Raw genomic sequence first — 27,369 nt, 5'->3', positions numbered from 1 at the left:
ACACATATATGATGGAATATTATTCAGCCATGGGAAAGAATGAACGTCTGCCATTTGTGACAATACAGACAGATATTAAAGGCATTAAATACCAAGTGAAATAAGTCAAACAGAGAGGAATAAATACTGTCTATCACTCACAAACAGAAATCTTAAAAAGCCAAACTGAAAGAAACTGTGAACAAAATGGTGATTACTGGAGCTGGTGAATGGTGGGAGAAATAGAAAGATGTTGGCCAAAGAGTATAAACTTCCAGTTATAACATGAACAAGGGAAGGTAGAAGTTTCATAGGGAAAGAAATTTGAGGTAGGGAATACAACATATAAGATGTGTTCAGAAGGCAAAGGAGATCAATTTAGTGGCAGTACATTATTTATGTTGAAAAGAGGTAGAAGCTAAGGTTGAGAAAGTAGGAAGTGAGGTCACAGAGAACTTAGAATGCCAGGCTGAATTTAGACAATGGAATCACTCACCAAAGGTGGTTTGGGTCGAGACAGGATGAAACTGCTTTATTCTAATTAATTCTAGGGTAGAACTTACTGTGGAACTATGAGAAGAAAAATAATAAAAAGAAATCATTTAGGAGTTTATAGTAGTAGTCCAGATGGACAGTGATGGTAAGGGAAATAGAAAGGAGAAATCTGAGAGTCTGAAGGAAGACTAGCTAAGATTTGAGGACTAAATGGATATGAGGAGCCATCACATTCACTCCAATTTAGAATATGTTTAGTTTGAGATGATGACACTACATTTAAGTAAGAGAGGTTCTGTATACAGGTAGAGACATATGCAACTAGAGCTCAGGGAAAAAATTAGCATGAGAAAGAAAAATAAAATTTGATCAAATAGCATAAAAGCTATTATCTACTGTATCTTCCCAGGTGGCGCTATTGGTAAAGAACCCACCTACTAATGCAGGAGACATGAGATGTGGGCGCAATCCCTGGGTCAGGAAGATCCTCTGGAGGAAGACATGGCAACCTGCTCCAGTATTCCTGCCTGGAGAATCCCATGGACAGAGGAGCCTGGAGAGCTACCGTCCATAGGATTGCACAGAGTCAACATGACTGAAGCAACTTACCATGCAAGCATGCACTGTCTACTTTACTCAGCTATAATATTAATAACTTTCTTTTTCCTTATTTTTTTAGGTCAATAGGAGATAAATCCAATATTCTTCCCTACACCACTACACCATAGCAGTTTTTGAGTAATAAAATATATAACAGCTAATGGTGTTTATGGAGAAGGCGATGGCACCCCACTCCAGTACTCCTGCCTGGAAAATCCCATGGACGGAGGAGCCTGGTGGGCTACAGTCCATGGGGGTCGTGAAGAGTTGGACATGACTGAGCAATTTTACTTTCACTTTTCACTTTCATGCATTGGAGAAGGAAATGGCAACCCACTCCAGCGTTCTTGCCTGGAGAATCCCAGGGATGGGGGAGCCTGGTGGGGTGCCATCTATGAGGTCACAAAGAGTCGGACACGACTGAAGTGACTTAGCAGCAATGGTGTTTAAGTACTTACTATGCTAGGCACTGTTTCCAGGTACTTTACACATATCAACCTCTTTAATCCTCATAGTCATTCTATAGGGTACAATCATTACTCCCTTTAGAAGTTCAGACTTGCCCAATCAATATCACATAGCTAGTTAGCAGCAGGGGCTTCCCAGGTGGCTCAGTAATAAACAATTTGGCTGCCAAGCAGGATATTCAGCTTCAATCCCTGGTTGGGAGCCTGGTGGGCATGGTCCATGGGGTTGCAGAGTTGGACATGACTCAGTGACTAACCAGCAGCAGTCAGCAGCAGAGACAAGATATGAACTCAAGCAGTATTGCTCTCCTCAATCACTATACTGCTTTCACATCTAACATATGAAGTGAAGTCGCTCAGTCACGTCCGACTCTTTGTGACCCCATGGACTGTAGCCTACTATGTTCCTCTGTCCATGGGATTTTCCAGGCAAGAGTACTGGACATCTTAGCAAATAATCACACTAAAACTGTTTAGGACTAAATTTTCCTTCATTGTACAGAACAGCTCGGAAAAGCTTTAACGTACTTACTTGTAATGTGTTTGTATCCCATACTTTCAGAGTCTTATCAAACGAACTGGATGTGAACATGCCAGTGTCATGAGGATACCACTGTACAGTCTCCACACTGTATTTGTGAACATCAGGATGGCTTCTACAAAACAGCAATCAAAATTTAGAGATAACTGATTTACTTGAGCTTCAAAATGGATACCATATTAACAAGTCACAGTTTTTGGAAGAACAATACAAACCTAGATTACTCGCCATGCCCTAGCTGTCTAGAGAAAGAATATGTAGGCATCTCTAGTTTTAGGTGCCCACAGTATGATGTGGAGGCCTGCTTCCTACTAAGGCTCTTAAAATGAGACTTCCTATTTCTGTATGAGAGCTTGGATGGATTAGCCAACTACGCTGGACTGATTCATGGAAGAAAGTGATTTCTCCTTACTGGAGGAGATACCTACTTTGGTTTTGGATTTGCTTTTCTGATCATTTTATCAGCACTATCATTTAGAATTGTTGCCTCCCGTACCTCCATAGTGTCCCACACAGTATGGCTTCTGATTAAGAACCTCACTTCTACAGCAAAAGAATGTGACAGGGAGATGCCCATGGGGTTCACTACTCTTAGGTAGCCCATAGCCGACAAATGCATGATCTGTTGAAGACTCAGTTATGACATCAGTTACAGTACACCACCTGTGATGATGATGTGCTATCCTGAAGGACGCAGTATATGCTCTGAACTAGTGATCAACACAGTATGTGTCCTCTATTGAAACTTAATTCAAAGACACTGGATGTTTAGAAATACTTATGACAGTGGAGGGACATTTGAACACCAACTGGATACTTAACGTCATTAATTATCGTATATGTGAGACAGTGGTAATGGTGTTATGCTTATAAAACATTTTTTATTTTTTAGAGATAAAATTATGAATGAAATGATATCTTTCTGAGTTTTGCTTCAAAATAATCTTCAGAGTAGGTAGGTGGGTGGGGTAAAGATGAAATAAGATTGGTTATGACTGATAGCTGCTGAAGCTGGGTGATGGGTACATAGTTCATTAGACTACTATTTTCATATATATTAAATATTCATGATAATATAAAAGTAAACAGACTACTGCAACCCAAAACAGACAGGACCATCATAAGTTATGATTCTTTAAGCTTAAAGTTTAGATGACAATATAGGATAAAGGGCCTCGCACGTGTTGCTACTTGAAGAAATAAGAATATGAAGAAGAAAAGCTTTATATGCCATTTCTGGCCTTGAGATAGCTGCAAAAAACAACTGCAGTTCCTATCCATATTTTCTTACTTTCTACGTCATATAAATATTTTAACTAATTTCCCCTTTCTTTCTTCTCTCTTACCTCGATTATTTTATACAGATTACCTACAAACTGAGCCTACAAATTGCATAATCCTAATATAAGAACACGTAAAACTAGTGGAAAAATAGAGATTATCTTGAACTGGATCTGGTAACTAAATACACTTGGAATCACAGCTTTTGGGGGAAGGGAATAATTACAGTTTTGGTCAAGTAATAGATATTTGCATTAGGTTAGGATGAAACTTTACTTTTTTAAAGGAAGGGTAAGTACGGGAAGAAAGGTATATACTGATACTGGACAAATGGGTAGATTGTAGTGGATGTGTGCTCTTTTCTTGACTGAACATTCAAACTCTGCCCTTTGGGGGAAAACTCCCTTTATTGAAAGGTAGGACCTTGCCTCTTGTTACAGAAAGCAAGAGACTCCAAACATGGTTCAGCAGTAAAGAATCCACCTGCAATGCAGGAGATGTGGGTTTGATCCCTGGGTAGGGAAGATTCCCTGGAGAAGGAAACGGCAACTCACTCCAGTATTCTTGTCTGGAGAATCCCATGAACAGAGAAGTCTGGTGGGCTAGTCCATGGGGTCGCAAAAGAGTCAGACATGACTGAGCGACTAAAACAACAACAAGTAACAGAAAACAAAGAGACTCCATATATTCTCTTTCTCTTGCTCTGGGCAGCAGGGGCACAAACGTGTCCTGGGCTTAATCAATCCTGCCTGGGACTCCAAAACTCCAGCTAGTAATGCAAACCAGGGATATATTAGCAATTATTCATAGTTGTGGAGTCAAGAGTCTGTGTTGGTGATATGCAGCAGATCCCAAACTCGTGTGGTATGACCTTGACTGTGTTCTCTTATTCTGATTTCTCTTATTTTCTGCTCATTTTTTACATTTGTTTCTTCTACCTTCCTGCTGTTATGTGAGATATGAAGTATCTTTCCAGTAAATTTCTGCTGAATATAAAGAGAACTTGCCTCTATTTGTTCCTAAGAATCTACACAGAGATTATCTAATTTCAAATAAATCTTTAATGTAGTAATCACAAATAAAAGTTCATTTATATTTTAGATTTTAAAAGAGTACAAATCAATCTCCTACTACGTGTGATATATCATTCTCCTTAACATTTAACAAAAATTTGAGTTAAGGAATCTTTGGTGCTCAAGAATAAACACATTAAATAAAGCAAAAGTAACTATTAGGAAACAGTGTAAGCCACATTAATTTAGTATCAATTTTTATTGAAACTATTTTTTAAAGTCAGATTATAAAGTCTTTGGATGTAAAATGCTACTTTAACTCATTTTGTAAAGATGCTTACTATATGTCCATTTACATTCAAAGTGATGGTTTTGAAGATAAGACTTTGAATCTAAGAAGAAAGTCATAATAAGTAAGACTGATGTCCTAAGCATTTACTTGACCTCACATAACAGAAAAGCCAATCACAGCCACTAATGGAATAATATTATATAGCATGTGGTATATATGAAGATACTATTTTACCATATAACAAATTAAACAATGCTAAAATAATAGCTAAGATAAAATAAGGCAAAGATTAATTAAACTAATTAATGGCTGCCTTACATTTTAGAATTTAGATCTTTTATTGTTGCTGTTGTTTGTTTGATGGGAGTGGAGAGAGTATAAAATGGAATAAGCCTCTTAGAACCAAGTTCCAGAGTACTTGAGGCGGCATCTTGTGTTGTACCAACTGAATCTATAATTATACTGCTTCCCATTTATATAGTGGCTTTACAATTTTAACGTGCTTTTTGAAGATAATATTTCAGTCTCATAGAAAACTTACAAGAAAAATAGGCCAAGTATAATTACCTCTAAGACGAAATAGTTTCGTCAGAGGTTCAGAGAAATAGTTTCCTTAAATCTGTATTTTCAAAGTGAAGTATCAGAGCCAAGAAATAATCATAATTCTCCTCACAAATATTCCACGAACTTATGTATCTATACTAGCGCTTTGGAAACAGCTTTAATACATAGCAGTTGCAGATATTAATGTTTTCCTCTTGAAAACATTTTTTCAACTCTTATTCTCTGTTATTTCAAGGTCTGCTTAAAATCAGATCAAATACAGGAGACAAGAAAGAATTAGGTGACCACTATGAACAAATTAAAATCGTAAAACACTTTATTAAACAGCCAAAAAATTCAAGGTAGAAAAGTATGTTAAGTCAAGCAGCTCTAAGTAAGTAGGTAAGAGAAGAGGGGTGTGTGCGTGTGTGTGTTTTGTACTGGCTAGAAGCTAGTACATTATGGCTTCTAGCTATTAATCTTTTTGTTCTACTAATAGTTGAAAAAACTAATTTGTGTTTATATTTAGCTAGAAAGACTTAAATGAATCTTATGTTAAGTACTCTAAAAACTAAAATTAGTTACTGAGGTGTGCCATGTAGGTGGAGAACAAAAAGACCATAATCAAAAGTCTTAAAATAAAGTCCTTTTGAAAACTGATACCCCAGTTGTTTTGGAGAAGTCATATGTTAAAAACAGCAATATCAAAGAGACCTGAAGAGACATTTCTCCACAGAAGACATACAGATGGCTAACAAGCACATGAAAAGATACTCAAAGTCACTCATTATCAGAGAAATGCAAATCAAAACTACAAATGAGATACCAGTTAGAATGGCCATCATCATGTCTATAGACAATAAATGCTGGAGAGGGTGTGGAGAAAAGGGAACACTCTTACATTGCTGGTGGGAATGTAAACTGATACAGCCACTAAGGAAGATGGTATGGGGACTCCTTAAAAAGCTAGAAATAAAACCGCCATATGACCCAGCAACCCCACTCCTAGGCATATACCTTGAGGAAATCAAAACTGAAAAAGACACATGTACCCCAGTGTTCACTGCAGCACTATTTACAAAAGCCAGAACACGGAAGCAACCTAGATGTCCATTGAGGATGAATGGATAAAGAAGCTGTAGTACATAAATACAATGGACTACTACTCAGCCATAACAAGGAACGCATTTGAATCTGTTCCAATGAGGTGGACAAAACTAGAGCCCGTTATACAGAGTGAAGTAAGTCAGAAAGAAATATAAATATCATATACTGACACATATATATGGAATCTGAAGAGATGTACTGATGAATTTATTTTCAGGGCAGCAATGGAGAAACAGACATAGAGAACTGACCTATGGACAAGGTGGGAGGAGAGGAGGGAGAAGGGGAGATGAATGGAGAGAGTAACACAGAAATTTACAATACAGTGTAACAGATAGCCAATGGGAATTTGCTGTATGACTCAGGGAACTCAAACAGGGTCTCTGTGACAGGATGAAGGGTGGGGTGGAGAGAGATGGGAGGGAGGTTTGGGAGGGAGGGGACATGGGTGAATCTATGGCTGATTGTTGTTGACGTAATGCAGAAAATCACAAAATTCTGTAAAATAATTATCCTTTAATTAAAAAATTTAAAAAAAAGAGCAATATTCAAATTTCAGTTATTACTTGCAAGAAGATGTCAAGGGATAACTATGTAAATATATCATTTGAACAATTTGCTTGAAACATTCATATTTCATGTTTTGCATTTGATGCAAAAAATACTCAAATGTTTATAAATTCATGAATTACGTTTTTAATACACACCTGCCAACGGAACACACTGCTTTACACGTGTAATAAGGTTGTCTGCTGGAGTTCTCAAGATCATAAAGCACAATCACACCATCTGAACCACCTGATAACATGCTAATAATAAAAAAGTTCAAATTAATTTATCATTTATATAGTTCATTTATTTATGATTACATATTTCTGAAAATTACTGATCCACAAACTCTCAAATTTATTATGCCCATAAATACAGAGTAAATCTTCATTAGCAGACTATAATAAGCTAAAATCTTTAATTTAATATTTGTGGAAAAACAAAAATAGATAGATTTAATCTGTGATCGGTTAAAATTTACCTTCAAGATACCAAAATGAACAGGAGAAACAAGATGGCAAAAGATATTTCTCATTTCAGAAAGTAAGACATTACAAAGTCATTTTAAATGTCCCAATTATAATTGTGTTAAATGAAAATGGAATCAGACAGACCAGTTATTACTGATGGAATATTACAGATATTACTATCTGACCCTGGGCAAGTTACTTCACTTAAGCTTGTTTATTTACAAAAAGGGGAACATTTTCACCTAAATCGTAAAGCTGAAATAAAGATAAATCGTACACAAAAGTCTTTTACACTGCCTGGCGAAAAAAAAAAAAAGGACATCAGTAAGTGTTAGATTCGTTCCCTCCATTATAAACACATTTACTTCAACTCATTCAACTCTGAGCTTCTACAATATGCTAGGCATTATGCTAATACAACTGTGAACAAGACAGGTATGATTCCTGACTCCTCAGTTTATAATCTAGTGGAGAAGACACACAGATCCATGAATTTAATCTATATATCTATATATGTAAATATGTATGAATCTATAGAAAGTATTGTTATTTGCTAATATTATTGCTCACCATCAATTCTGGTGTATCTCTCTATTCATTCTTTTTCTCTAATTTTATTCTCTTGTAGATTCTTAAGAAAGGACTAATGAGAACAATATTCCTTGAATTCTTGTATATTAGTAACCATTAGTCAGTCTGGTTGGATATAAAATCCTTGACTCAGATTTTATTTCCTTGAACATCTTAAATAAGAAACTTCATTTCTTTGAGCATAAAGCTCAAAATCAAAGTCTGTGGTTACAACATGATTTTCTTCCCTTATATGTAGTAGTTTCAGATTTTGTTCATTCTGACAACGTTTCCTTCAGTCTTTATTCCATTCTCTTCCTTTGGTTTCTTCTCTGGAAACTCCTCTTATATGTATGTTGGATATTCTTTGTCTGTCTTCTACATATACCTAATTCTCTTGACTCCTTTTCCTATCTCCATCTCTTTTTGATTTTTATGTTTCCTCTTGTATTTATTTGCTTCTATTTCTAAAGCATCACCTCTTGTATTTAACTTTTTTCATAATTTTTTCTTAAGTTTGATCATCTCATTTCTCAGTTTTTCTAATTATAACTTATGTTATTCTTTCATACACTGTACCTTTTAAAAATGACTTTTAGTTATTTTTAAAATATTAGGTTACAGTTCTCATCTATTTTGTGGACATATCTTTCTGGCACAAATATATTGTTTATAGGAACATTATTTATTTTATTTGTTATTAAAATAATTTTGTATGAACTCTGACCTTAATCCTATTCTTTTGCTCATTTTTATATAAAATTTTCTTAAACTTTTAAAAGGGAGGCTTAATTTGGCAATATTTAAAATTTATATCCCTAGAACATCCTCCTCCTCTTCTTTTTAAAATAAGATATTCTGAATATGGCAGCTAATTTTCAGATTTCCAAGTTCTGGTCATCTCTCCAATTTTTATCTGACTCATCTTTTTTCTTTGTTTCTATCATCACTGTACTTCTCACTTTGGATTCTATTCCAAACAGTTTCTCCTCAACATGGGAACATGGGGTTCATCTATTAGGGCATCTTTAGTTGGTCAGCTGGAGAGATTATAGGGGCTAGATTACTCCAGCCTCTTTGGGTCTTACTGTGAACCCCTTGGACATCAAGAGTACACAATCCTTTCCCAGTTTCAACTGTTGTAGTCAAACTGACTTGCTGAGCTTTCAAGTAGCTGTCAGTCACTTTGAAGTTATCAGGTCTATTAGATGCCCCATTGGTTTTTCTTACCCCACCTGGTATAGATGCTGATACCACACAGATCTTGTAGTTATCAGTGTGTTGCTCTCATTCATCCATATTTTGAGGTTTGCAGGGATATCTGATCACTTATATTTGTTATAAGTAATCATTTTTCTTTTAATTTTGCCACCTTTAGTTTCTCTGTTATTGTAGTGCAACAACATAAGGAACTTGCACCAGAAATGATCACAGTTCTTTCTTCTTGAGAAAGTCTCGCTACAAAAAAGCTACAAAAAAAATTCTAGCTCATCAAAACTGTGCTTAAAGACTTAATAATTTACATTCTGGTACAAGTGCCTTACCATGTTATGAACCAGTTACAAAGGATTCATGAAATAGCAGCATGTCCAAGAAGCACTGATTTATAGATCTGTTTTAAGAAAAATTCAATATTGATATGTAGAACAATTAGTTAATTTAAAAGTACTTCTTCAAAGTTTTTTGTTCAAACGGTTCTATATCTGATTGATGATAGGGCAGTAAAGCTATCCTGAAGGGTTTTTTTAATTTTTAACATTAGCTTCATTACAAAATTTTGTGGGTTGGTTATTCTAATTGTGTATATCCAGTAATCTCTGTAAAGTTTAACAACTACAGCTTTTTTATTTTAGTTGAAAAAATGTTGCAGCTTGCTTGGAAACAGTTGTGAATTATATGTGTACCATTTCTAATTCCAAAAACATTTTGCTGAACATTTGAGCTTTGTACAACACTGTTTTTTTTTTTAACCACAGCACATGTATTATCAATGGAAAAACAACTGTTTTCAAAATTCAACTTTTAAAGTTAATTTAAATCATATTTATAATAAGGTCAGATGTTTCACCTTTGCTAGAGTGACTTCCAAAAGCTTTCTTTTGATTACATTAATTGGGTGGAAAATAAAACTGAACATTACTGTAATTAACTGATTTTGTAGTTGAAGTATCTAATGGCAATGATGTTACTTAACTGTAAGGTAGTTGGTAAATATGAATAAGTGTTTTCAGCAGGTTGTATGTGAGTTGATTTTTGTGAGAAAAAGAAGACCTATATTTAATTTTCCATTAAACATCCATTTTGCTTTTTATTTCTCTTTGCTGCCAAAAGGGTTTTTAATGCAAAATACAAGTCTTAGCAAACAATGAAACAGTTGTAGATTTTCACTATACAATAAAAGGGGAAACTACTATAGTAAGAATCTTGACTTTTCTGTATATGCTCTGCAAAGACTCCTCAGCCTGTATTTCTCACACATATTTAATGCACATATAATCCATAACTTTCCACATTTCTCACTAACTCTCCCAACTGGTAGCCTACTGGATTCATGAACTTTACAGGTCAAACAACTGATCACTATCCCACCAGCACCCAAGACCAAAAGAAATCAGCTATCCCTTGCTGCTTATGTCAGGATTATTTTACAAGCAAATGTCCCAAAGCTGTCCTTGATTGAGAGGTAGTATGTTCAGCCTAGAAAAGGTTAGGGGAAAAAAAAAAAAGATCACATGTCATCTTTTACATTTAACCATGTGTTAAAGTTAGAATTTGTTCACTGTACATGTTTCTCATATACTAGATGAGATAATGACAGAAGCTGGAATTTAAAAAATTGAATTCTATTAAACCTATCCTGGCTTATTTTAATGCAAGTAATAATACCTCATTATAATACAATGATTTGGGGCAAATGCTAAACAAAACATAACAAGACACACTTCTTTAGTTACTTTTATACTTGTCCTAATTGAAGGACAAAGGTTTTGAACATTTTGGTAAAAGTAATGTGGGGTAGATAAGCTTTAAGTGGGTGGGGATGTGTGTGTGGCATGTACATATTTGCATTTTTCAAAGCACTTTAGCTGTTGTGTGGAAAACGGATCGAAAGTACAGGTGATAATGGTTTTGATTAACAATAATGGTGGCAATCATTTACAATATGCCATGTGCTATGCTAATCATGTTATACATATTATTGTAATTAATCTTCACAACAAACTTGTTAATTAGGTATTGTTCTTACACTGTGTAGCTAAGACAACCGTGAATTAGAAAGGTTAGACAAATTGCTCAAGGCCACACAGCTAATAAATATAAAGCCAGGAGGAAGTCAAGTACAAGTCTGGTGTCCTTCATATACTTTTGCTTCTTATATTTGTTTTCCCACAAGATTATCTGAGAGCAACAACTGTTTTGAAATAGCTCCTTAAGATATACCTCAGCACTTACACGCTCTCTGCATCAAAACAAAAAACTCAATATTTGTTGATTTAACAATGAATATATTTATATTAAAGTACTTTGGAAATACTTATTTGGCAACATTTCATAGGGTCAATCTTTTGTATTTATTTGAAATTAATAATGCCAGATTTAAATGTGACAATGTAGAATTTTTATTAATTTTTATGAAATTTTACAACATTAATCTGAAAGCAAGATTTTACTGGATCTCACTTAGGAACAAAAATGATTATATAAGAAACTTACTATCTCCCTTCAACGGGTTCAATGTCAAGGGTGTTAACTCCACTGCAATGGATCCTTTCAACATCTCTGTCTTTGTTTAACTCCAGTCCCAAAACCCTAAAAACATATATATATAAAAATTAAAAGGGAGGGCACACAGAATCCAACAACACATTAGAAGGATCATATACTGTGATCAAGTGGGATTTATTCCAGGGATGCAAGGATTCTTCAATATATACAAATCAAACAATGGGATATACCACATTAATGAATTAAAGAATAAAAACCATATGATCATCTCAATAGATGTAGAAAAGGCTTTTGAAAAAATTCAACACACATTTATTGTAAAAACTCTCTAGAAAGTGGGTGTAGAGCAAACCCACCTCAACATAATAAAGGCCATATATGACAAACATACAGCAAACATTATTCTTAATAGTAAAAAACTGAAAGCATTTTCTCCAAGATTAGGACCAAGATAAGAATGTCCATTCTCATCACTATTATTTAGCATAGTTTTGGAAGTCCTAGTGATGCTAATCAGAGAAGAAAAAGAAATAAAAGGCATCCAAATTGGAAAAGAAGAAGTAAAACTGTTTGCAGATGACATGATACTATACTTAGAAAATCCTAAAGATGCCACCAGAAAACTACTAGAGCTCATCAATGAATCTGGTAAAGTTGCAGGACACAAAATTAATAAACAGAAATTTCTTGCTTTCCTATACACTAACAGTGAAAGATTAGAAAGAGAAATTAAGGAAACAATCCCATTTACCATCACAACGAAAAGAATAAAAAACTTAGGAATAAACCTACCTAAGGAGGCAGAAGATTTATACTCAAGAGAATTATAAGATGCTGATGAAAGAAATCAATGACACAAACAGATGGACAAACACACCATGTTTCTGGATTGGAAGAATCATTATTGTGAAAATGACTATACTACCCAAAGCAACCTACCAATTCAATGCAATCCCCATCAAACTACCAATGGCATTTTTCACAGAATTAAAAGAAAAAACTCTACAATTTGTATGGAAACACAAAGACCCTGAAAAGCGAAAGCAATCTTGAGCAAGAAAAATGCAGCTGGAGCAATCAGGTTTCCTGACTTCAGACTGTACCACAAAGCTATATTAGTCAAGATGGTATAGTTCTGGCACAGAAACAGAAATATAGAGCAATGGAACAGGATAAAAAGCTCAGAGATAAACCTCATGCATGTATGGTCACCTAACTATGACACAGGAGGCAAGACTACAGAATGGAGAAAGGACAGTCTCTTCAATAAGTGGTGCTGGGAAAACTGGACATCTACATGTAAAAGAATAAAATTAGAACATGCTTTAATATATACACAAAAATAAACTCAGAATGGATTAAAGACCTAAATGTAAGGAGGGACACTATAAAACTGTTACAGGAAAATACAGGCAGAATACTTCTTTACATAAACCACAGCAAGATCTTTTCTGATGCACCTTCTAGAGTACTGAAAATAAAAACAAATGGGACCTAATTAAACTTAAAAGCTTTTGTACAGCAAATGAAACCATGAACAAAATGAAGACAACCCTCAGGATGGGAGAAAATATTTGCAAATGAAGCAACTGATAACCTTCAAAACATACAAACAGCTCATGGAGCTCAATATCAAAAAAACAAACAACTCAATAAAGAAATGGGCAGAAGGCCTAAACAGACATTTCTCCAAAAGAGACATACAGATGGCCAATAAAAACACATGAAAAGATGCTCAACATTGCTAATTACTAGAAAAATGCAAATCAAAACTACAGTGAAGTATTATCTCAGTCAGAATGGCTATCATCAAAAAAAAAAATCTATGAACAATAAATGCTGCAGAGGGTGTGGAGAAAAGGGAACCCTCTTACACGGTTGGTGGGAATGTAAACTGGTACAACCACTACGGAGAACAGTATGGAGGGTCCTTAAAAAACTAAAAATAGACCTACCATATTACCCAGCAGTCTCACTCCTGGGACATACCCAGAGAAAACCATAGTTCAAAAAGATACATGCACCAAATCTTCACTGCAGCACTATTTACAATAGCCATGACATGGAAGCAACCTAAATATCCATCAACACAGGAATGGATAAAGAAAATGTGCTATTACACAATGCAGTATAACTCAGCCATAGAAAGAATGAAACTGTGTCATCTGCAGAGAAATGGATGGACCTAGAGACTGTCATGGAGAAGGCGATGGCAGCCCACTCCAGTGCTCTTGCCTGGAGAACCCCAGGGATGGGGGAGCCTGGTGGGCTGCCGTCTCTGGGGTCGCACAGAGTCGGACACGACTGAAGCAATGCAACAGCAGCAGAGACTGTCATACAGAGTGAAGTAAGTCAGAAAGAGAAAAATATCATATAATATCACTTGGTTATGGAATCTAGAAAAATGGTACTGATGAACTTACTCATAAAGCAGAAATAAGAGACCAAGATGTACAGAACAAAGGTACAGATACCAAGAGGGGAAGGGGCTGGTGGGGTGAATTGAGAGACTGGGGTTGACACGTATACACTACTACGTATAAAATACATAACTAATGAGAACCTACTGTATAGAACAGGGAACTCTATTCAGTGGTCTGTGGTGACCTAAATGGGAATGTAATCTAAAAAAGAGAGGATACAAGTATACATGTAACGGATTCACTTTGTTGAACAGCAAAGACTAACACAACACTGTAAAGCAACTATGCTCCCCTCAAAAGTAATTTAACAGAAGCAGGGGGAGATAAAACTAAACAACAGGAAAGCAATTTAACATTAAAATGTCCTTATTTCACCAAAACCACATGAAGTTAAAAGTGGCTTAAATACAATGCTTAAATCTCCTAACATACATCCAAGGATGTATATAGATTATTAAAAGCCTTCTACAAATTTTTGAAGTATTAAGGGTATTAACAATTACATGTCAAGTTTCTCCTGAAGCATTATCTTAAATCTTATTTAAAGAGTGTATTTTACTAATTTAAATTTAGATATCTAGAACCTGAAACAAATTTTCATGAACAAAAAGCTAAATTCTTGTAACTTAAAACTTAACTGAGGACATCTAGTGAACAAAAGCTTAAATTACAGTTTAAAAAAATTTCCCTGAATTGTTTCTTACAGAAATATAAAATGAGTATGTTCAACTCAATAAATAAGCACATTTAAATAAAATTAAATATAAATAAAAGTGATTAAGAAGTACTCACACAAATTAAGATGAATGAAATTTCTGATATTCAGTAACTATAAAACATCATTATCCTGGTGAGGACATTAAGATTAAATGAGTTTAAACATAAAAAGGGCTCATAACAAGGCTCAGCATACAGTAAATGCCTGCTGCTGCTGCTGCTGCTAAGTTGCTTCAGTCACGTCCAACTCTGTGCGACCCCAGAGATGGCAGCCCACCAGGCTCCCCTGTCCCCGAGATTCTCCAGGCAAGAACACTGGAGTGGGTTGCCATTTCCTTCTCCAATGCATGAAAGTGAAAAATGAAAGTGAAGTTGCTCAGTCGTGTCCGACCCTCAGCGACCCCAAGGACTACAGCCTTCCAGGCTTCTCCATCCATGGGATTTTCCAGGCAAGAGTACTGGAGTGGGGTGCCATTGCCTTTTCCGACATCACACCCCTAGTACTATGTATTTATAACTGGAATTTTGTACCTTTTGACCACTTTCCTCCAATTCTTCCTCCTACCACTCCCTGACTCTGGTAAATCTGATCTCTTTTTCTATGGGTTTTTAAGATTCCACATATTTAAATGAGATCATACAGTATTTGTCTTTCTTTGTCAGACTTATTTCATTTAGCATAATGCCTTCAAGGTCCATCCATGTAGCTGCAAATGGCAGGGTTTCTTCACTTTCTGTAGCTAAATAATATTTCATTGAATATATGTAACACAACTTCTTTATCTATTCATCCATAGATGGACACTTAGTTTTCCATGTCTTGGCTATTGTAAATAATGCTGCTATGAACATGGAGGTGCAGATACTTTTGCAAGTTATTGCTTTCATTTCCTTTGGATATATTCCCAGAAGTGAAATCGCTGGATCATATAGTAGCTCTATTTTTAATTTCTGAGCATCCTCCATAATGGTTTTCCACTGTGGCTGTACCAATTTATAAATCTCACCAACAGTGTACAAGGGTTTTAAATTCTCTACAGCATTTAAATCCACTCCAACAATTGTTATGTCTTTTCCTTTTGGTAACAGATATTCTAACAAGTATGGGGTGTTGCCTGTTGTTTTTGCACTTCCTTGATGACTAGTGATGTTGGACATCTTTTCACACACCTGTTGGTCATTTGTATATCTTCTTAGGACAAATGCATATTCAGGTTTTTTTTGGGGGGGGTCCATTTTTAATTTTTTCCTCTTGTTATTGAGTTGAATGAGTTCTTGACATATTTTGGATATTAAGCCCTTATCAGATAAACGATTTGAAAATCTTTTTCCCCATAGTGTGAGTTGTCTTTTCACTATGTTGACGGTTTCCTTGGCTGTACAGAAGGCTTTTAGTTGATACAGTCTGCTTGCTTTTGTTTCTGATTTTCTTTTTTTTTTTCCTTAGCCTGTGAAATCTCACTCTAGACCAATCTAATCCCTGTCTTTTAGGTAGCCTACCTCTACCCAACCTAAATACTTTAGGTCTGTGTCATTTGGGAACCAGAAGAAGGGGCTAAGGTAAAGGGAAAGGGGAGGTTTCTAAAACAGGGAAACAGGGGTAGGGTTTGTGTGGAAGGAGGCAAGGTATGCAAAAAATATAATTAAAATGGCAGCCCTGAGGCTACTATCCTTAAAAAGGCCTGCTTGTAAGACTGACCCTTACCTGCCTTCTGGGATTTCAGGAGGGTTCCCATTATTTCTGGGTAAGAATGGCTCATTGTGCCTAAACTATTTGAAGCAAACAGTGTACATTATGAATTCTTACATGCTTTCTAGGAGTCTGGAATTTTGGTACATGCTAAGCAGAAAGTGCCTATGTGGCCAGTTTGTACTTAAAAACTCTAGGCACTGAGTCTGTAATGAACTTCTCTGAGAGAGATTTCATCTATGCTATCACAATTCATTGCTAAAGAAATTAAGTGTGTCCTACGCAACTCCACTGGGAGCTTGTGCTTGGTTTCCTTCTCAAGTCATGCATGTGCCTTTCCCTCCAGTAAGTTTACCTGGTATACTTTTGCTGTAATAAATCACAGTTATGAGTATTTTGGTACAACTATATGCTGCATACTGAGTCCTTCTAGAGAATCCTCAAGCCTGGGGGAGGTCTTGAGGACTCTTGGGCCAAGGCGGTGACGAGAACAGGGGAGAAAAGAGGAGGAAGAGACAAAGTGAAGAAGAGAGGATGAAGGGAAAAGAAGTAAAAGAATAGAGATATAGGGGAAGGCAGAGGAAATTGGGGTAAGGAGGGTAAGGAAAAGAATGAGTCCTGGTGTCTTTTAAAATCATTTTTCCAATCTCTTTGCTATGAGACATCACATACTGGTCATTAATGGTGAGAATCCATTTTGATTGGTTGCTTTCCATGTCACACCGATTACTGAATATTAGATTGGTGCAAAAGTAATTGCAGTTTTGCATTGTTGAACTTTGCCATTTGATATTGGAATACATTCTTAAATAAATGTGGTTGTTATACATTACTTTAATTCACTTTTCTTGCCTTATCTTTTTTTGCTAATGACTTATTACTTTCTGTTTATTTTATATGCACTTCAGACTATGAAAATGATGTTAGACAAAAAACAAATTCAAATGATTTTATTTGAGTTCAAAATGGGTTGTAAAGCAATGGAGACCACTTGCAACATCAACAATGCATTTGACCCAGGAACTGCTAGAAAATGTACAGTTCAGTCATGGTTCAAGAAGTTTTTCAAAGGAGACAGAGTCTTGAAGATGAGGAGTGTGGTGGCCAGCCATCAGAAGTTGACTAGGACCAATTGAGAGTCATCATCGAAGCTGATTCTCTTACAACTACATGAGAAGTTGCTGAAGAACTCAATGTCAACCATTCTACAGTTGTTTGGCATTTGAAGCAAACTAAAAGGTGAAAAAATTTCAGTAAGTAGGTGCCTCATGAGCTGATCACAAATTTAAAAAAAATCATCGTTTTTTAAGTGTCGTCTTCTCTTATTCTTTGCAAAAACAAAGAACCATTTCTTGATCAGATTGCAACGTGCGACAAGAAGTGAAATTTATATGACAGAGATAACCAGCTCAGTGGCTGACCAAGAAGAAGCTCCAAAGCACTTCCCAAAGCCAAACTTGCACCAGAAAAAGGTCATTGCCACTGTTTGGTGGTCTGCTGCTGGTCTGATCCATGACAGCTTTCTGAATTCCGGGGAAACCATTATGTCTGAGGAGTATGTTCAGCAAATCGATGGGATGCACTGAAAACTTCAAGGCCTGCAGCTGGCATTGGTCAACAGAAAGGGCCCAATTCTTCTCCACGTCAATTCCTGACCACACGTCGCACAACCAATGCTTCAAAAGTTGAAAGAATCGGGCTATGATGTTTTGCCTCATCCATCATATTCACCTGGCCTCTTGCCAAATGACTACCACTTCTTCAAGGATCCTGACAACTTTTTGCAGCGAAAACACTTTCACAACCAGCAGGAGGCAGAAAATGCTTTCCAAGAATTCACTGAATCCTGAAGCACATATTTTTATGCTACCTGAATAAACAAACCTATTTCTTGTTGGCAAAAAAGTGTTGTATGTAATGGTTACTATTTTGATTAATAAACATGTATTTGACCCTAGTTTGAATTTCACTGGTAGCTCGGCTGGTAAGGAATCTGTCTACAATGCAGAAGACCCTGGTTCAATTCCTGAGTCAGAACATACCTTGGAGAAGGGATAGGATACCAACTCCAGTATTCTCGGGCTTCCCTGGTGGCTCAGATGGTAAAGAATCTGCTTGCAATGTGGGAGACCTGGTTTCGATCATTGAGTTGGGAAGATGCCTTGGAGGAGGGCATGGCAATCCACTCCAGTATTCTTGCCTGGAGAATCCCCATGGACAGAGGAGCCTGATGGGCTGCAGACCGTAGGGTCGCAAAGAGTTAGACACAACTGGGTAACTAAACACAGCACATAATGATTTAAAATTTATGGTCCAAAATGGCAATTACTTTTGTACCAACTTAATATATTTAATATCCTGTGATAAACCATAATAGAAAAGATTAAAAAAGAGTGTATATATGTATACATTCATGCATATATTGTACATGCATAGATGTATATATGTATACAACTGAGTCACTGTGCTGTACAGCAGAGATTGGCACAACATTCTAAATAATGTGTGTGTGTGTGCTCAGTCACTCAGTCATGTCTGATTCTTTGTGAGTCCATGTACTGTGGCCTGCCTGACTCCCCTGTCCATGGGATTTTCCAGGCAAGAATATTGGAATGGGTTACCATGCCCTGGTCCAGGGGATCTTCCTGACCCAGGGATCAAACGCATGTTTCTTAAGTCTCCAGCATTAACGGGTGGATTCTTTACCATTGTACCACCTGGGTATACTTCAATTAAAAATAAAACAGTTGTAAAAAAAATCAAATTGCTGAAAACAAAAAGCAAAGAAAATTTCAAAGCAACCAGAGGATAACAAATTACCTATAGAAAAACAATGGTTCAAATGACTGCAGATTCCTTTCCACAAACTACAGAGCCATCAAGACTTGCTCTATAAAAATTGCTAAACAAATTTCTTCAGACAGAAGCAAAGTGATATAAGAAGAAAACTTGGGATATCAGTAATGAAGAGAGAGCAACAGAAATGATACGGATCTAAAGAGATTATTCTTTTTCTTAAAATATGTTTGACGGTTGAAAACAAAAATTGTAACACTGTCCAATGGAGTTTACAATGTGTGTAAATACAATATATAAGACAACACTCTTCATAGGGCTGAAAAAAGACCTGTGATTCTATTTCTCAGATATTTTTCAAATATCTTCACCCTCTTGGTTCCAGCTGCCACAACCCTGGCTCAGGCTTCCATCAACACTCTCCTTGCAACAGTTACCTAACTTGGTTCCCACTCTTGCTCTCAACTTCAATCCATTCTCCAAGCTGATGACAAAATGCAATAGCTGTCACCTTTTTCTGATCTTCATACCTCATAACCAAGCATACAAGGCTCTTCCCCATCTAGCCCCCTCTATCTCTCCAGCTTCATCTTTTGTCAATGGCCCTCTCCTCACAGTTCTCTGCCTCGAGCCACACTAAATTTTGTTCAATTTCTGGCCTATGCTCGGCCTTCAACATATTGCTTGGCACATGGTAGGACCTCACTAAATACGCTGACTAAATGAAAGAATAAATTCTTGAACGATAGTTATTCCTTGGGAGGCGGGGAGAAAGCATGAGAGAAAAGGAATAAAATAAAATTAAAATATCCTCATTTCAATGTAAAGCGCCCTCACCCGAGCCTACTTTCGCACCCACTTGCCTATGGGTGTATAAAAGGTAACTTGTTTTCTCAACTCACAGAGCAGAAGAGAGTAAAGCCCAGTGTGGTGGCAGGAAAGTGATAATGAGGCGGAAAAGTGTAAGGCAAGGCTAACACAGTCTTGGTCTACATTTTAACTAGCACGTTAGACTAAAAAGTAAGGCTTTCTTTACCTCCGTGTGGATTCTGCTCTCCGGAGGCGAAGAGGGTCTTCTAAACCCGCTTGTCGAGCCGACAAGAACCCTAGCATCCCGTTCTTTCACATTGGCTTGAGAACTGGACGCTGCCATGGCAGAACTCGGAGGCGGGGTTGTAGTAGCGGAGCCTCCCATTGGTTAAGCGTGATGCCATCCGACCAATGGAGAGCGCCTTTATTAGAGAGTACGCGGATGAAGGTGGATGGGACTCCTCGGCGTTGGTGGGCGGGGTCAGCGGCGGGGGCGTTCCCGCTTTGGTTGCTGATATCCCGGCAGATCCCGCCGCCCGCCGCGCCGGAGCTGGTGGGACAGTATGGGTTGGTTTCAGCATTTGTTCGGCGTCCTGCGGAGAGCACTGTCAAAGGAAGTGAAAGAGCAAGTGGGCACAGACCGGTTCGGGAACAAATACTATTATATCCCGGAGTACAAGAACTGGAGAGGTGAGATGAGAGCGAGGGCAGCGGGTTGGGTGGTCGGAAAACGACCTGCGGCACTAGTGGTAATCGGCAGAGTGGCCAGCCGAGTTTGTTCACCCCGCCGCGCCCTCCGCGCTGGCCACTGGCTTGAGTGGCCCGCCAAGTGCCTGAGTCCCTGCGCCGCAGCGTCTAGGTCTTGAGCCCGGCCGCCGCGGCGCTAGCTTCGCACACTCCTCCGCCTAGCGCCGGGAGCCTTGCCGGCGTCCTGTGTGGGTCCTTGCGATCGGCAGTGTAGATAGGGACAAGTCCAGGGAGCTTTTCACCAAAGGGTCCAGGGAGAGATAGGGACGTACCTTTCCTCCTCCCTGGTCGCCAGTGCCCACTTTGCGACCGAGGGGTCGGGGGAAATTGAAGAGGTGTTATTTTGAGCGCTTCTGCTCTCCTCTTTCTTGGCGTTGACCTTTTAAAGTGGCTCCGGCGTTGGCCCCGAGCGTCACCTTCCTCGCGGACAAAGCTGTCAGAAGTAGGTCCATGCTCACTGACAGTGTGGAAAAGAGATCCCATCACCAGACCCCACGTTACCTTTCCCTCGAGTTTGCATTCCCAAGTCCCTGTTGCGCTCACTTTAAGATACATGGCGCTAATCGTGTTTCTGTGTAGGAATCTTGCGGCAAAGTCTTGGTGTTTGCGGAGGTAGGGGGCGTTCCTGGTCCTTGAAATCACACCACGTGGCAGTAATCTCTTCTGTGTTTTTGTATCACCAGGATGCAGATCTCAGGCTTTGGGTCAGAAAGGCTTGGGTTCTAGAATCTCAGCTTTGACGTTTAATTGAGGGATCACGGACAAAGTATTTGTCCTCCCAAGTATCAGGATCCTTACTTGAAAGAGATGATAATATTGAGAAGCACTAAAAGACCTTTGAAAGTGGTGTTTCATTCACTTCCTAGAACTCTTAATAGAGGAAATTTCTTCTTCTTCGTAGAGTACATGTAAAGTATATTTATTATTACTCAAAATTGTTTTCCCTACCCGTTTTCTGTAAATTATTTTAATATCTTAGACTTGTTTCCCTAATGAGCGTTTAAAATGTATCAGGGCAGAAAGTATTTCTTTCTTAAAAAAGTCCACAAAGAACCTAGCATGATGGTGAAGTATTTCTTGAAAGATTGCAAACAAAGGGAAAGATGTTTCTTTTTCATAAGTTGTCAGGTAATATTAAAAACAAATGTAAAAACATTGGATTGATCTAAAGTATAATTTACATATGGTAACATTCATCCTTTTCGATGTATGATTTTATGATATTTGACAAATGCATAGTCGTAAATATCACCAGAATCAAGATACAGAGCAGCTGCATCACCCCCAGAAGTCCCTCTTAGCCTCTAGTAGCTCCTTCCCTCACCGCATACCCTGCCGTTGGCAACCACTGATTGATGTTTTCTTATGTTTGCTTTTTCCAGAATGTCATGTAAATGGAGTTAGAGAAGATGCAGTCTTTTGAGTCTAGCTTATTTCATGCGGCAGGCTGCAGTTGAGATTCCTCCCTGTGTCAGTAGTTCCTTTCCGTTACTCAGTAGTATTCCATTCCATTGTGCAGGTTTACCGCAGTTTATCCATTCACCTGCTGAATGACCTGTAGGTGGTTTCTAGTTTTTGGTGACTGTGCAGAAAGCCTCTATAAAAATTCCCATACAGGATTTCTTTCTTTTGGGTGAACAGCTAGGAGTGGGATTGCTGTCTTTTGTGGTGAGTCTGTCTATATATATATATAACTAACTTTATAAGAAACTGTTTTCCAAACTGGTTGTACCATATTGCATTCCTGCCAGCAACACATGAAAGTTCTAGTTTTACATTCTCACCATTACTAGGTTCTGTCAGTTTTTAAATTTTTGTTTGTATTTTAACCATTCTAATGGGTAAATAGGGCTTCCCTGGTGGTGCAGTGGTAAAGAACCCACCTGCCAATATAGAAGATGAGGGTTCAGTCCCTAAGTCTGGAAGATCCCCTGGAGAAGGAAATGGAAACCTACTCTAGTATTCTTGTCTGGGAAATTCCACGGACAGAGGAGCCTTGCAGACCCCAGTCCATGGGGTCACAAAAATCAGACATGACTCAGTGACTAAACAACAACAGGTAGCTCGTGTTATCTCATTGTGGTTTTAATTTCCATTTTCCTAATGACTGAGGATGTTAAGAATCTTTTCATATGCTTATTTGCCAACCATGGGTCTTTGGTGGAGTATCTGTTAAGTCTTTTGACCATTAAAAAATTTTGTATTAGTTTCATTTCTTTGAAAATACAGTATCATTAAAGAAAGACTTAAAGTAGCAAAATCATGTGTATTCTAAAATAATGTGTGAGTCAAAGGATATGTTTAATTTTATTACAATACCAAGTTGTTTTCCAAAGTGCTTATGCTGATTTGTACTTCAGTTAGCTTGATATTTTGAATCCAGGTACTCTTGATTGTGAGAAAAATTCGGCTTTGATTAATAATGTAGTACAGTCACTGTATGCAGCTGTTTAATATCTCTGTGCATCTCAGTTCTTGGATAATTGAGGACTGTGGCACAGATATGTTGTACAGTCTGTAAATACCATTACACGTTTCCTAAGCCTTCTGCTATAAATCAAGGGAAAATAGTTTTAGTTTGTTTTCAAGCAAGTTTTCCAAAAATAAGTCATCTAACTTTTTTATTTCCTGGATATGAAAGGTGGTTCTTACAGGTCTCCAGGAGTTTTCTTTGAATTGCATAAATTGAACACCACCAATGAGTAGTGTTTAAGAACCCTTTAGAGGAAATTAATTTTTCTTTTAATTCAGTTAATTACTCTGGTGCTAGTCATCAAAGAACTACTGTATTTTCTACATAGGATATTATTTAATACGAGAAAAATCTGTTGTTATGTAGTTCAAAATTAGTCTTGAGTATTATCCAGGCAGCTGAATTTAAGTTTAGAATTGTTGAAATTTTAACTTAAAAAAAAAAAACAAACCTATTGACATTTCAGGATAAAAAGATTAAGAGCTTTGCATGTATTTGGCATTTTTGATAACAAAGTACTGATTAACATATTTTTAATTGAAAATTTGCCACTCTAGAGTAGATTATTTAGTAAAAGATTCCTTAAACTTTATCTACAAAATTCCTTTGTTATTGCACCCTTCTTATGTGTAATTTACTTGTTTTTATCCATCCAGTTCCACTTATCTCATGTTTCAAAAGGTAATTCTCTTCCTTTCCAAGATAAATTCTTGTATTTGTATACTTGATTCTTATAGGAACCTTTTTGAACCTCATTTTGTTATTTTCACTTCTTTTTTTGCACATTTATTAAACATCTGCACCCCTAAAAAATAACAAATTTATTAACTGAACTGTCTTGAGCTGTTAATTTGCTAATAGACATTGTGAGTATCCAGATTTGGGGGGGTGGGGTGAATATTGTGGATAATTTGCAAAAGCACCCTGTTTTTGTGTTTTGAGTATTGTGTTTATTTTGGGGCACCACGCTTTAGAAGAGATGCTTGGAAATCTGGAGAGTCCAGACAGGAATAATTATGATGATGAGATTTTCTAGAGATTATGTCTGTAAGTTTTATTACCTGCAAGTCTTGAGCAGGTTTACCCTGTGAAGATCAGTTTTAGGAGAAGCTTCAAGTATTTTAAAAATTGTGGTGTAGAAAAGAATTAGGCTCATCTGTATAGCCTTTAACTCATAACTTAGATCAGAGGGTAGATGTTTACCGTTTTTTAATAAGAAACAACTTTCAGACTTTTGGGCTATGCTAGAGAAGGAAGAGAGTGCTTTATGTTTGATTGTACTGGGAGAATTTAGGGAGAGAAGTAGCTGGAGACATTTGATCAGTACCTTGAAGGATAAATAGGATTTCACAAAGAGTGGTCGGTGGTGGGAAGAGATGGGAAATACCACAGAGATGAGAAGGTGAGTCCCATGGGGGTAGACTTCAGTGCAGAAGAACAGTAGAAAGCTGTTCTAGTGAGGTGATAGACAAGGTCAGCTTATAAAAGACCTTACATAGGTTTGAAGTTTATACTTCATTCTGAGGTAGTAGGTAACCACTGAAAGCTTTTTAGCAGAGAGAAGTTTGTGACATAATTAGAGCTGTTAGAGAAATGGCTCTGGAAGCTCTGCAAAAGATGAGCTCGAGGGGAAAGGGAGGAACTACAGTTCTGCTAGGTGAGAGCATTGCTGGATTTGCCCTCATCCTAGAGAGAGATCTTACTGGACTGAAGTGAAGGAAATGGAAAGAAAAGTTTGATTTAGCAAAGCTTTTGGACTTGGTAATGAATTGGACTGGTAGAAGGGAAAGAAAAGAGGAGAGGCCAAAGATGATTTTGTTGTTTTAATTCTGGAGAACTGGTGGATGGTGGTGTATTGACCCATGCAAACAGAGGCTAACAGGGACTAATGAAAACAGATAAGCAGCCTTTAGGGTGGGGTTGGTGAAAGAATACATAATTTGTTGCTTATAAGAGGGCAGCTTTATAAGCAGGCAGTTGTATACTCAGATCTGCACTTCCAAACATGTCAGCGATTAAAGTAGAAATTTGGAAGCCATCTTAATATAGGTGATCCCTAAAACTGTAGGAATAGTTAGATTCAGGCAGGAAAAAAATAATAACATGAGATTAAGAGACAGGTATATGGCAATCTGGTCATTTCAGTGGCTTCTTATCACCTGAGAGTAAATCCAAACTACCTGGCAGACATTCATGACCTTTGAGTCCATCTTGAAAGTGATCTTGGGCTTCCCTCGTGGCTCAGAGGGTAAAGCATCTGAGAGAGACCTGGATTCGATCCCTGGGTCTGGAAGATCCCTTGGAGAAGGAAATGGCAACCCACCCCAGTACTCATGTCTGGAAAATCGCATGAACGGAGAAGCCTGGTATGCTCCAGTCCATGGGGTCGCAAAGAGTCGGACACGACTGAGTGACTTCATTTTCACTTTGAAAGTGATACTTGTTTTTAATCTAATCTTTAGATCAATGGTTTGTAAGAAGCCTGGATGTTTATGCTATTAGGAGAGCCCAAACCTGAAAGCTTACATGATTTCCGATATATCAGGGAGTTGAGTCAGATAATATTTAATTTTCAGCATTCAAAAAAATCATAACATTAAAATTAACTGAATGTACTTATATGAGAGTTGCATCTTATACACTGATATTGAAAGTGTTAGTCACTCAGTCGTATCTAACTCCTGTGACCCCATAGACTATAGCCCCTCAGGCTCCTCTGTCCATGGAATTCTGGTAAGAATACTGGAGTGGGTAGCCATTCCCTTCCCCAGGGGATCTGCAACCCTGGGATTGAACGCAGGTCTCCTGCATTGCAGGCAGATTCTTTACTATCTGAACCACCAGGGAAGCCCTAGTCTTGCATCTAGTCTGTAACTTTGCATAATACTGAGCTTTAGATGATATTACCAAAATAGAATAGATTGGGGGCAAGGCCGGGATAACAGTGGGCGTTAGACAGCAGTGACTCTTTCTTCTAGAATCCAGGACAAATATTTCATCAAACATGGTAGATTAGTTTTTGGAGTTAAAACATTTACACATTTAAAAAACCTGTAGAACCCTCACTAGGGCTTTTTGTAGTGAATTGTTTACACCAGGCTACTGGCAGTGATTTTTGAACTGTTCATAGTTTAATAATTAAGAGATAAACCTATTCAAGTTCAGCATTGTATTAGAAAATCTTACATTCTAAAAGATGTTTTTCACTTTGTGTTCAGGTTTTTAATGAAGCATTATTGTATATTTATAGAAATTGTGAACAAAGAAAAATCTATGCTAAGATTTTAGTGAAAGCATTTATTACCAAATTATATATTTATACTTTCTATATTTATTTGATTGTGTTTAGATTCACATATATCTAGATTATCAGTGTGCCAGATGTGTTTATAATAACATTTCCCGAATTTTACATTTCATGCTTTTTGGTTTTAAAAAGAAGGTGGCCTTTGAATTTGGCATTTCCAGATACTTTTGGGAAGTCAAATAAACTATGCTTTAAAGGTGATAATTTAGAATTGAGGTTTGTCCATCTAAAATGGAAGTTTGTTTAAAATTAAAGTTTATTTTATGTCTGTGTGCTTCCTTTTAAAAAAATTAGTTGGATTTTACCTCTTTTCTAACCTGAGAATCATTTATTTTATTTATTCAATTATCTTTATTGAATTATAAAATATTTCTAATATAAAAAATAGAATGATAGTGCAAACCTCCATGTACCTGCTTGAGTCCAGCTCCAGCAGCCAGGGATTCAACCTGAAGAGATGAATGGTGTCGGCGAGTAATGAGACAGCCTCTCAGTTTTCTTGGACTGCCTATTTATTTCAAGTTTAAGATTTTCTTTTATACTTTTACAAAAGCATTAGGTCAGAGGTTTGACATTTTCAGTTCCCCCTCACCCAGATTTATTATCTCCATAAATCATTGTTGCTCTTCAAACAGAATTCCTGATTCAGGGATTCTCGGAATCAGCCTTACCATCTATTATTTACTTCCTCTAATGTGTCCTATAGTTGACTTGTGATTACACTGTAACTCATGCTACATTCCTCGGTTTACTACTTATCTTCCTAAATCCTG

General features: G+C 37.2%; 2 protein-coding genes across 4 annotated transcripts in view; one reads left to right on the top strand and one right to left on the bottom strand.

Moving 5' to 3' along the window:
- ERCC8 (ERCC excision repair 8, CSA ubiquitin ligase complex subunit) overlaps positions 1–20,411 on the bottom strand; it is a 49,485-nt gene extending 29,074 nt beyond the window's left edge. The window contains exons 1-4 of one of the 2 annotated variants that reach the window (XM_068990713.1): positions 20,296–20,411; positions 11,622–11,717; positions 7,026–7,127; positions 2,074–2,197 (exon numbers count right to left, since the gene is read on the bottom strand). In XM_068990713.1, the coding sequence (XP_068846814.1) occupies positions 2,074–2,197; positions 7,026–7,127; positions 11,622–11,717; positions 20,296–20,372 (399 nt within the window). In that variant the 5' untranslated portion in view covers positions 20,373–20,411. Of the gene's footprint in view, positions 1–2,073; positions 2,198–7,025; positions 7,128–11,621; positions 11,718–20,295 lie in introns of those variants that run through there. The other variant, XM_068990714.1, reaches the window with a different exon arrangement.
- Positions 20,412–20,612: 201 nt separating this feature from the next.
- Positions 20,613–27,369, top strand: part of NDUFAF2 (NADH:ubiquinone oxidoreductase complex assembly factor 2) — a 173,500-nt gene continuing 166,743 nt past the window's right edge. For both annotated transcript variants that reach the window (XM_068990760.1, XM_068990759.1), the window contains exon 1: positions 20,613–20,759. In XM_068990760.1, coding sequence (XP_068846861.1) covers positions 20,633–20,759 — 127 coding nt within the window. In that variant the 5' untranslated portion in view covers positions 20,613–20,632. The remainder of the gene's footprint in view (positions 20,760–27,369) is intronic.

Source organism: Capricornis sumatraensis, chromosome 18, assembly GCF_032405125.1.
Source record: "Capricornis sumatraensis isolate serow.1 chromosome 18, serow.2, whole genome shotgun sequence".
In the NCBI taxonomy this organism is placed as follows: Eukaryota; Metazoa; Chordata; class Mammalia; order Artiodactyla; family Bovidae; genus Capricornis; species Capricornis sumatraensis.
This window is presented reverse-complemented; position numbering and strand designations above follow the sequence as displayed.